General features: G+C 37.1%; 1 protein-coding gene across 1 annotated transcript; it reads left to right on the top strand.

Moving 5' to 3' along the window:
- The first annotated feature begins 4,295 nt into the window (after window positions 1-4,295).
- Window positions 4,296-5,835, top strand: LOC147299676 (uncharacterized). The gene is made up of 2 exons (XM_086229646.1): window positions 4,296-4,506; window positions 4,625-5,835. The coding sequence occupies exon 2, from the start codon at window positions 4,734-4,736 to the stop codon at window positions 5,559-5,561; it is 828 nt and encodes a 275-aa protein (XP_086085772.1). The 5' UTR covers window positions 4,296-4,506; window positions 4,625-4,733; the 3' UTR covers window positions 5,562-5,835.
- Window positions 5,836-12,723: the final 6,888 nt, after the last annotated feature.

Below are 12,723 nucleotides of genomic sequence, written 5' to 3'. Positions count from 1 at the left end.
AAGGTTATCAAGAGTATCATTCAAAAAGCTATAACAGACAAGCCAAAGAAATGACACAAAATTTTGTCCGAGACCTTGTGGGCATATCGAACGTCAAGGAGATCGGGAACAGGAACAACACCGTTTGCTTTAACATATGGGCATGATGCGGTTTTACCTATGGAGATGGCAGTCAAATCCTTACGGGTCGCCCTCCAAGAAAGTTTAACACCGGATGAGTACATCCAAGCCATGGTTCAAGAGCTTGAAGAGTTGGATGAATCGAGATTAAAAGCCTTGGATAACTTGAAAATTCAAAAACAGGCAGTAGCAAGAGCGTATGATAAGAAAACAAAGGCCAAGAGCTTTGGAGAGGGCGATTGGGTTTGGAAAACTATCTTACCTCTTGGTGTGCATGATCGAAAATTTGGAAAATGGTCACCCACTTGGAAGGGACCATTTGTCGTGGACAAGGTGTTGGGAAATGGGGCATATCATTTGAAAGATTATGACGGTCAACTTCATGATGCCCCGATCAATGGCCGATACTTGAAGAAATATTACCCGACAGCGTGGGAATTGATAGAGAGAGGAAATGAATAATAAAAATAAATTTGAATTGCCAAGGTCAACCGGAGTGCACATATATCATGGGACGGTTGAAATCACAAAAAAAAAAAAAAATAGGGCCAAGAATGGCCTAATATCCCAAAATAGGCCGGAATCGGCCTGCCAAACACGAAATATCTAAAATGGCCTAGAATGATAAATAAAAACTAACGAAATGCGGCCAAAATACATCACAAAAAGAGCCGAAAGCTACATGAATGAGAAAAGATCTAAACCGGGAGAAAGAGCCCAAGGACTGCAGTACTAATCAGCTGCAACAGATAGCGAACCGAAGCCTCGGCAGTCGCGTGCTCTCCCTCAAGTCCTTGAAAAGAGGCTTGCTCCCCGGCAAGACTCTTAAGCCTGGAAATGCATGGCTGGATCCCTTGGGACTCTCTACCCTCCTCTGCTGCTAGCTTAGTCAACTCGAGCTCAATCTTTCTCTTTTTGTCCATCAACTTCTGCCGACGAAGACACCGTTCTTATTTCTTCTTGTACTTCTCCGCTAATTCACCTCGAACAATCTGAATCTGAGTGGGAAGTCATCGTCCTGCCTCAAGGCGACTAGAAATACCTAAGTATCGGTCTAGAGCAGACCGGATAACAGGCATCATCTGCTCAACCATAGTCACGGTGGTAGACTCCAATGCACCAGCCTCAGCCAACTGCCTAAGAGATGTGTGAAGGCTCGTTTGGTAAGCCTTGCCAACCATGGCCCTAGGCTCCCGATCGAACAGATCTCGGAATGTGGCATAGAGGTCAGGAGACTGAACACCAGTAGAAGTAGGTGTGATGGAAGAGGCCATGGGAACAGAAGTGGCAGCAAGGAGATCATCGATCCCCTTCCAAATATCATCACTCGAACATGCAGAACCTTACACCAAAGGGGGATAGGTCAGAATACGTGCTAACTAAGTAGGTTGTAAGAACTTTGAGTTCGACAACTTACATCATGAGGTTGAGCAGATAAGCCGGAATCGATGATGGTGGAGGCATCATTCTGACCCGCGGCCACCTGAAAGGTAAAAAGGTGTTTTTTGAGAAATGTTTTTAAAAGTTGATAAGAAAAGAAAAGCAAAAGCTCACTACGCGGCCAATAGGAATAGAGGATCCTACCTCGAAATGCCTTAGTGAGGCAAAGAGGGCATCATAGGTTGGCCGCCATCGGCCTGAAAGGGAGTATCTCGATCAATAGTATAGTCCTATTATACAATATCAAAAAATAAGGTGACAGAGCATAAGTATGAACAAAAGATAAAAGTACAATTATAGGACTTACCTCTACATGGCCGGGAGAGCTAGCGGTATCAGTAATTGGTGCATCAACAGTTATGGTTTCGGTGTGAGTAGGGACATGGCCCGATGTGCTCGTCTCCTCAATCGGAGCCTCAGAAAAGGTAGAACTTAAACGAGCGGAAAACTGAATCACTGGACTTGCTACCTACCAAGGATAGTCAAGGGATGAACTTAGTTGAACCCAAAAGAATCGAGATGGACTTCAAAGAAATAGCTCAGTCAATTTACCCGCGGGTCAGGCGAGGTGATAAACTGAACCGGCGGGCAGAAGAACCCGGGCCCTAAAGTAGAAAAGTAAAATGGTCATACTCAATTAAATATAAGAACGGCCAACAAACAAGCATGCACCAACAAGGCCAATAAACAAACCCGGCGGACGGATTTCTTGGGTTGTTTGGTAGGAGTTTGGTCGGACAATTCCTCTTGATCGCTCACTTGATCTGCAAAGAAAAGGGCAACTAAGGTTAGGAAAGCTTGATACCATGAATATCATAAAAATCAATAGACAAGAGACTAACCCTGGGCGGGAGCTTTGTGTTTAGTTGCCGCCATTTTGAATCTTCCTTTGGGTGGCAGAAGGATTGGAACATTCTTGATCGGCCGAGTACCTAGAGCAAGCAAAAGATTAAATTTAAAAATAAAAAAAAAAAACATATATGGGTAAGTCGGCCTATCTTGGACTTCTTGTGATTCATGGCTAGCCTGGCCGGAATGGATGTCATCTGTGGCTCCTCTTACTTTATCCGCTCCAACCCCATTATTCCCCCTTCTAGTAGAACCTATCAAGACAAGAAAACGGTTAGAATTGTCAACTAGATATAAGGGAAGAAAAAGAGAAAATAGAAAAGTGGGAAGAATGCATACCAACTAAAAACGAGTGAACAAGGCTGTCAATTCTGATGTGTTGATAGTAAAGCCAGTAGGCAAATTTATATATAGGGCAAAAAGTGTTGCTGGATCTTGAAGAAACAATTAATAGCACTGCAGTACTGCATGTAGATGATATATAGTTATATACATACGTGTTCATAATGAGATTAATAAACCTCATATCCAGTAAAAGACGTGGAAATTTACGTACGTAAAAATTAATTGATGCATGCGAAGCTGTGATATCTTTATAATTATACTACATTATTACCTCACTATAGATTTAAGATTTTATGTATCTTCATGGGCTTGTTGACTTTTTGGGACCTGAGCAAGGGCAATAATTAAATCAGAAATCTTAAGAATCCATTTAAGATTTACATGATGGCTTTGCTTAACGATCAAGATGATCAAGTTTTGGTTCGCTTAGTCAAAAGTCACAAAACACGTACGACAGAAGACTTTTTGTTTTTGGTAGCACATCACAGAAATCTTTAAGCCTTGGTCATATTGGAAGTTTTTGTACATGATTTCATGAGGTGCACGAGGAAATGATTAGAAGGCTCAAAAGTGGGGGAAATGGTTGCAACTTGCAATTAACTTTTTCTAAAGCATTTCTTTATTGGCCTAATTACCTCAAAGTTCAAATCAACATATATATTTAAAGAGAAGTTGCTTTGTCTTCTCATTTTTTACATGATTTAATGTGAGCTTAACTATGATATCTTTCTGTTGTCGTACTTGAATAATGGAATCACAAGAGATTTAAATTTGATGAATTAAATAAGATTATCTCTCATTGCATAACCAATAATAACCTACTCTTTTACGTTGATTTGCAAATAAGTAGAAGTAGTGGTGCCTTGGTTTTCACCAAGGTGTAGCACGCCCACTATGTTATGCGTGAATCTATGTTTGCTTGTGAGAACGTGAAAGTAATGGATACCTGACAAGTGCAAACAAATGGTCTCCGCCAGGAAATGGGCTTCCATTAGAACCTCAACCTGGCTTCAGAATGAAATGCAGCATGTATGTGATTCATAGCAGACAACAGAAAATGGGTCATAATTACTTCTGTCTACTGTGCTTTTCTTTATTTATTATTGGGCTCCTGACAAATTTGCAGCAATGCTATTATTTTGATGAGTAGAATTGAATTTCAAAGTTAGGTTAGAAACTCAAGTATCTTAATTCGTATACAGTAGAGGAAAGAAAATACCATAAAAGTTTCTTAGTTGATGTTTGTTTACTGTGAAAATTAATTGCCAAAATGGGTTACTTTTCTTGCTCATTTTTGTTCATGGGTTTTTTGTTACATGGCTTGTTCTTTATTCTGTGGAGGGTCTGATTACATAGTGTCACGGGGGAGCAGATATGTGTTGCACATGGACTCCGTAATTCCAAGTGTTGACGCAGTGAAAAATGAAAATATAATGGGAGACAGAGGGCTTTTGCTTTTCTCTAGAGAATCAAATTTACCAACTGTTTGCTGTTTTGTGTAAGAGAAAAATCAGAAGACCCTGTACCCTTATCTTGTGAAACAGTGCAAAAGGGTCAGACGGGTTAGAAATTTCAGTGAAAAGTCTTGAAAAAACCCTTTGCCATTCGACCCCAACATTTCCCTGAAAGCTCAGATCAGGTGCAAGGAAAGTGGTTCTGCTTTTCATTTTTCTTTATACTCCTCATAGATCTATTTGATTTCTCTGGTTGGCTACTTTGATATATCTGCAACAAAACCAGCAGCAAGTGAAGGTTTGAGAATTGCCCTTTTTTTTTTTACTCTTAAAGTCCCTTTTGCTAGCCTAAATAATCTTTTCAACATCATCAGTCAATCTTTTCCTCTCTTTCTGATTGTATTCTTATATTGCAGAAATCCATTCACAGATCAAGTCCTATGCTTTGTACATCTGTAGTTTGCTAAATTTTCTGTGAGGTTTTATTACATCATTCCATTGTGTCTTTGATGCTTCTTCCATTTTATGCATATGGGTGACCAGACGGCTAAGAATCAGCTCTGTTCCTCATTTTCCTTTGCCAGACCTTTACTGCTATGTGTTGCTGTCGTAATTCCTTCTTTAGTTTTCATTTTCTTTCTAAGCTTTGAGTTCTTCCCTTTCCTTGTTACATTTCCAATTTTGATCCTGTCAACTATTTTGCTGCTCACAAACACAAAGAAAAAGGTGATTTTGGTTGAGAAACCAGTTGGGAATCATCTCTGTGGCCAAGACAACCTGCCTGAAGAAGAAGTTAGAGAGCAACTAGTTCAAGAAGTACTACTAGAAAATGAAAAAGAGGGAGGGGATGAACTGCATTCAGCTGTGGAGACTGAAAAAGAGGTTGTGGAAGGACTGCACCAATTGGTAGAGACTGTCACACAAACTGCCCAACAAAATGAAATTGGTACAATTTATGGCTACCAGGTTGAGCTGTTTGATGTTCCATCAGATGCTGAATTCAGTGATGAATCAGTACCAAGTGAGAATTTTGATCTCATGAATTGGATGTGTACCAACAATGTGGGTCAAACAGTTGAAACTTCTGATGGTTCAGTCTCTGATGAGGAGGATGATGATGATAGCCTCATTGAGATCAACCTACCAGGCAGTGAATCAGGTGGGCTAGAGGAAGAGCCAAAGGAAAAGCTGCAAACAAGTTTGCCAGATTTCTTGCCAGAACCCATTTTCAGGGAACAAGGTCTAAGAGAACTCTTAGCAGATATCAATGAGATGAATGAGGAAGAGAATCTGATTGAGATTGACATTTCCATGGGCTCTATCAAGTGTCCAAGGTTTGAGATTGAAGCATGAGTTGAAAATACTCAAAAGGTCAATAATGCTCCAAATTTTGATCTGTGAGTTTGCAGTTATAAACTAGCTAGGCTTTAGTTCAAATCTTAATGAATTTCATCACTAAATTCTTGTTTCTTTATTGATAATCTGGGCATTTATTACAAGGGAAAGGGATTGGTAATTCCTCTTCTTGCTAGAGACTTTTCTCTTTTTTTTTTGGTCGAATGCTAGAGACTCTTCTAAGTTTCTAACCCCACTCTACCACCTATGACCTATGTTACCAAGTGCCAGGGAATACAAGGGATTGGTAGTTGAACTTTATTAGAGCAATTAAGAACCACAGGCTTTTAGTGGCCAAAAAAAAAAAGAACCACAGGCTTTTCTCTTCAGTTTAAACGTACACTATGCTTTAAATAATACATAAGATGGCAGAGCATGTATATTTTAGTTGATACCCTCATTTCTCATTTTTCTATGGTCGTAGTTTTTTTTTTTGTTTTTTTTTTTTAATATAAAATACATACTACAAAGCTACATCTAATATTTTTACATTAGAGGGATTTAGACACTTCACCAATCTTAAAGCAATAAAGTGTAGTAGTTTAAGAAATGAGGACAGTGACGAGTGACGACAGTCCTTTCCCATATCTCCTCTAAATTCTAAGTGTTTGGTCTAGGGTCTTGTTTGGCTCGCCAAATTGAGACTTGGGAATGGGACAATAATTTCTTAATTACAACTTTTAAATACTAAATTGCCCCTATTAATAATTAAAAATACCAATTACATTACATATATTTATCTTTTATATATAAAATAAATGAAGGTATAATGGAAAATCTAAATATTTTTGTTTTATATTCTTGTACAAACTAAATATGGGAATGAAAAAAATAAAAAAAAAATAAAAAAAATTTATGTTTATTTTCTCATCATTACCAAACATAAGTTACATAACACAATCAGAATTTTGCGTTCCGGAAACTTTCCGGCGGAGAGTGCATACTGCATAAGTGTTATTCTCAAGAACAACATTTTGCAAACCAAACGGGACCTAAAGTGGATGTGATACGGTTTATTCTTAAGGCTTTTGCCATAGGATAGAACTTGTGGGTAAATTCACTTTGGGCCTGTACTTCTCGTAATCCCACTACAACCTCAAACCCAAGCTTCAAGTTGGCTTACTCTATTGCCTTTGTTTAAAGACCCAAACTAAGTTCTTCATGCTGGGCCAGTACTAAATATGTATTTATAAAATCAATTTTTCTTATAAAGTATTAAAAAAATCATTTTTCGTATAAATAAAATCATTGAAGTACCATAATAAATTCGGGCATGCTCTAATAAGAATTAACAATAAATAAGCATAAATGCGGGTGCTGACATGGTGTAGACATGATGTCAACACATCATCAACTGGCTACAATACATCTCAATTTCGTGTGTCGACACCGTGTCCGCACTATATGGACGCCCGCATTCATATTTATTTACTGTTCATTTGCATTAGAGCATGCGCTATAATAAATCATTTGTTTCAATCAAGGAATGAAATTTCGCCGAAATTTTTTGTTTTTTTGGGGTCTCAAAATTTTATCACATATCCCTTATTTTTCGCTTAAATTTTGAACACCCCCGCACACACTTTTTTGTAAAATTTCTCCAAATTTTGAGTCTTACAACCTCTTTCCATTTTCAGAGAAGAGAGAGGAGATCTGGGAGGAAGGAGAGAGAAGATAGTGGAGATCTAGGAGGGAAAGGAGGAAGAAAAGGAGGAATGATGAAGAGATGAGCGAGGGAGAGGGAAGAGAGAGAAGAGATGCTGCACAGTGGGTTGGGAGCCTGGGAGAGAGAAATGAGAGGGAAGAGGTAGAGAGAATCATGGGAGGAAAAAGGGAGGAAAAGGAAGGAAAGAAAATAAAAAAAGGAAGAGAGAGTCATGGGAGGAAAAGGGGAGCCTAGGAGAGAGAAATGAGAGGGAAGAGGTAGAGAGAATCATGGGAGGAAAAGGGGAGGAAAAGGAAGGAAAGAAAATAAAAAAAGGAAGAGAGAGTCATGGGAAGAAAAGGGGAGGAAAAAGAAGGAAAGAAAAAAAAAACAAAGGTTTAGGGTTGATTGGGGATTGGGGTTTTTGGGAAATTGGAAAGAAAAAATAAAGATTTAGGGTTTTGTTTGGGGTTTTGTTTAATTGTTTTAAAACCCTAAATTCTAATACATTTCTATATAAAAAATAATTAAAAATACCTTAAAGGGCCTAAATCTTAATATCTTATATTATATCTTAAAGAATATAGAGTATAGATATATTAGAGTATATAGGGTTTAGTATTTGGATTTAGTGTATAGATTATAGTGTATAAAGAATATACTAATTTTATTTAACAGTATTTGTCTTCAACGCGCATTATATTCACCTTATATTACATGAAACCTTCTATATAATTTGGTTTTTTCAATGTTTTTCTATCAATATAGTAGATAATATGTTAAATAAACATGTGGTCAAGTTTCATTCAAAATTTTCGTATTTTAATAGCAATTTTCGTTGTTTTTGTCTAATTTTCTCGAAACCAAAATTTAACTCCTTGGTTTCAATAAAAAATCATTTGTATCATATTTCTGGACTATATTAATGATCATATTTCTCAAAGAGATGTGATTTATTAAGGTACCCACAGAGATATGATGTCACACCCCAAAACCTGGATATGTAACAAAAGCACCTATCTTGAGAATATCTAAGACTACAACAACCAATCACACAGTGTTATAATCTCAAATAATCCCAAAATAAATTAAGCCTTTTGGTTTAGTAAAATAGGTTGGATCAGAGTGCTTGAGTTTGCAGCGGAAAAAAAAATATATATATAATTAATTCATAAATAAACCAACCTCTGAAGCTACTACTATCTAGAGTAACTTCAAATAAATTGTTTATACAGACTCAATCATTCAAAAATAGACAACCCTAGGACTCAATGTATATACAGTATATGACTAAGGGTATATAAAGATAGTTAAAGACCATCAATGATATGCCCAAGAATATATAATGACTAAACAACACAGGAGTTGAAAAGCTCGAGACTGCACCATCACTTCCTCAATGGAGGTCGTCAAAGTCCACACGCGCAGCACTTGAGAGAGAAAAAAACAACAATGTAGGGGTGAAAGAGAAAAACAACAATAAGACACAAAAGAATTGACACTGCCACTGCCACAAGAAGACAGAATCACAAAAAGTGTTTCCTTCTCCCCTCCCCTGTGTCACACCCCAAAGTGGGGTCTATCACTTTGAGCATGTGGCAGTGCCACATTGGTCACAAACCTTGAGATTAAACCATCCCAAAGCCAATTATCAATGTAAAGCTGATTGACACTAGAGTTTGAAACCAAAATTCATAGTAAACTTTTTGCTTTTAACAAAACAAATATAACCTGTGATAGCATTCTCAAGTAGTGAGCTTATAAGTTTAAAATGAATTTATGAAATACTAACATAGACCCTTGCTTTCAAATTAATGGGAAAAACAACATTGACAAATGAGAAATTCATTAAACCTTTAAAACATAAAACCAATTTGTGTAAGTTAAAGCAACAAGAGACATAAAGAGTAATGAGTCATCCTATTCCTTAGATCAATAACCAACAGTTTCTTAAGCCAAGGGATCAAATCAAGGTGAAATTAAAAGTGTAGGGTAAAAACACATTCATTCATGATGGGATCCTCTTCCTCATCACTTGTATATATATTCTAATGTGGGTGGTAAGGGAATGTCAGGGCTATGAGGTCTATCTTTCCAGTTGTCACATCTCCATCCTTCACTATCCGAGAGCTCCACAAAGCCAACCATGTTTCTTTCCTAAGGGTTTCCTGCAACTTAACAAACTGTGTAGGGGTGAGCATCACAATTACCACTGATCACACACTCAACTAATCCAAAACATTTTCATGCATTTCAAAGTAGTTTAGATAAGAAGATAATGTTCTAACAAACATGTTTTGCCAAACTGGCCAAAATTGCAAGTATATCATTCACAAGGTATCCAATCAACACTAACATGTTCAAAGCACCACCACTAATTCAAAGAAATGATCTAAACTAGATAGACAATTAAACTAAAGCTAAAATTGGAACTGATAAGGTACAGATGCCACACCACCGGCCTTGGTCCAAGTCATCATTCGCTGAGAAATCTGCACTCACAAGAGTACAGTAGGGGGTAAGCATCACATACGATCATTGTTTCCCTTCAAGGAAATCCCAAGTTAGGTTTAAAAATGATAATTAAGGTATAATATATATATATATATATATGACTTCAATGAGAGGAAAACCAAGGTGAAACAATGCAACACAACAAAATATTCACAATAATAATTAGTGAGTAAAACCTTTGCATGTTTTCACACATCTTTTGTGAAAAACCAACACGTGTCAAGTTCAAAATACTTACATGTCGATCGAACACGAATGGCCAACTACCTATACCGGAATCAAATCAATCATCGATACGGTAGCGAGAGTATCTATTCCTAGTGAATACCACATAGGCCAGCCTCCACATAAGGACATTCGACTAGCCCGTCTGTAAACACCGCCTCATGAGGTTTAGATGATCGAAACCCAAGGACACCACACTGGGGTCTTTTACTCTCAGGTCGCAAATGGTAATCACAATAAAATCCATACAAGTATGTCATACAAAATCCATGCAATACTTGAAAACAAATCCATTCTATATAGTATTATCAAAATACGGGAAAACCCTATAACCGGCCAGGACGTGGTGTTTTCTCTCTACCTTTCACCAATGTGGAAGCTCTGCATGTCTCCATGTCTACTCTGTCCTTGCGTACCTGTTAGGAAAACTGGAGTTCCAAATCCGACGACAGCTATTAGGAACGTACAAACCGTACCCCCGACCTTGTCTGTTAAGACTAGGTAAAATTCAGAGGTTCAGCACTAGTGTAACTGCTAGGCTTCTCTGAATTCTTAATTTGACATGACCCTGCTCTCCGAGGTAGACAATCATGTCAGACCGTTTGGTTTCTACTTAGGTTCAGTTTAATTTAAATGGAGGAGATTGATCAGTGTTAACCTACAACGTGTTCAGGTCAGTGCATAGGAAAACTGAAGGAGCTCTGGCCCAGTCCCCAAAGCCTGTAAGACCCATTTTAATTTTTTGATTTGTTTAATTAGAATTTGGTTTTATTTTTAGAATTGACGAATTTTTTTGAAGTCCAAGTGACTATGGTTAGACATTGGTGGCATAAAGCTCATTTTTCTGAGAATAACGATGTTTGGTTCGTCGAAATTGGAGTTCGAACGAGGAAATTAAGGATTTTCAAAATTGGATAATTGTTTTAGATTATTATTTGATTTTTTCAGAATTTTATTTGGAGAAGTTAGTTTTTTACAAAAATTCTGGAAATCGAAATAATGTTTTGAGATCGTAGATAATTAGTACTCAGTCTCATGACTCCGTATGAATTTTCAGGAGATTTTTCAGAGTTCAGATGTATTTTTGGTGGATTTTTGAAGTTGGAAAAAAATAAAAGAAAATAGAAAAATCTGAAAAATAGAATTTTTCACGCGGATTGCTGATGTGGCGCGATCTAAGTTGTTGATCACGTCAGATTGGACTCACAAGAACACGCCTTCACGTACGATCACTCACACAGAAACTTCAATGCAAACGAGATCCAAAGCATACACCATGAACGACGCGAGTGACAAAATCCCCACCGCTCGCTCCAAAACGACTTGTCGTTTTTGTCAGCCTTCAGACCCGCCTCCCAATCAAATCATCCGTTTACACTCAGACATCAACCCGCTCTCGACCCGACTAGTTTTCCAGCCGATTTTAACCATTTTCTCTCACATAAAACCCGTTTTTCAACCCACAGATACCGCACAACTCGGTTCTATTTTTTCCTTATCCCACATCGAAAATACACTAGTTTTTTCCACTTTTTCAAGCTTATAAATTGAGAACCACCCCCTTTCTTTCACTCCACACCTTCAGCTGAAAAATTTGTGATTTTTCCAAAGTTTTCTTGAGACAAATCACTTGTTGGGAGTCTTTTAAGTTTAAAATATTGTTTTGGTTGTCTTCTTGGGTGCCCTTAAGGATTTTGCACCTAAGAGCATCTCAAACAAATAATTTTGGCAAGTTGTGGGGAAACTCTGCCAAATTTTATGCTCGCCTTGATAAGGTCTTTGGAAAATACTCTTGAGCTCGGTTAAGATATTTTATTTTGAAGTTAACTACTTATTATGCTTTAATTTTGAGTTTTAGCAATTCATTTGTGAAGATTAAGCTAAGGAGGTCTACAATCAGGCATTTAATCTCTACTTTCTCTTTAAGGTTTTTTTTATGCATGATTAATTAGTTAAGTTGGATTTATTAGATTAATTAATATTGCCTTAATATTTGATTTATTTACGTTATTAATTGATTAAAGTTGGATTAATTGTAATTAATTAATTATGTAAATTAAATTGAATTATAGAATTGCTATTACTAAAAGAAATTAGTTTTACTAAAAAGCATGCAAATAAAGTTTAAGTTGAATTAATTTACTTTGCTTGCATGACTAGTTACTAGTTAATTAATCAATCTAATAATGTCGAGGTCAGTATGGGTTATTGTTACTCTGCCGGCTTAAGTTTCTGGGAAGACATGACTGAAAAAAAAAAAAAAAAAAAAAAAGTCATGCCGAAACTCTGTTGAATTTACCGTTTGACTAAAGTCAGTTTTCTGTTGGATTTGGATTTCCAATTTCCCAGAGAAAGATTTAAGTACATTGGTATTGTTGAAGTACATAAAGGTTAAGCTTGGACACCAGCTAGGAGGATTCTCACACCCTGACTATAGAGACTATTTTGTGCATGTATGTATGATAATAAATATGTTGCTTATGAACTATGCATCGCTTTTGTTTGTAATGTTGCATGAATTTGTTGTTATTGTTAATGATGACCCGAGAGTAAAGGGTCACAAAAAACGATGACCTTGGATTTCGATCCCCTAAACTTCCGGAAGAGGTAAGTACGAATGAGCTATTTGAATTATCCTTGAAGGGAGGCTAGACTTGAGGAGGTATTACCATGGTAAAGGATATTTTCGCTATATTACCGAGTATAGATGCGGTAAGTATAGTTGACCATTAGTGA

Source organism: Dryas octopetala, chromosome 1 (genome assembly GCF_963921425.1).
Source record: "Dryas octopetala chromosome 1, drDryOcto1.1, whole genome shotgun sequence".
NCBI lineage: Eukaryota > Viridiplantae > Streptophyta > Magnoliopsida > Rosales > Rosaceae > Dryas > Dryas octopetala.
This window is presented reverse-complemented; position numbering and strand designations above follow the sequence as displayed.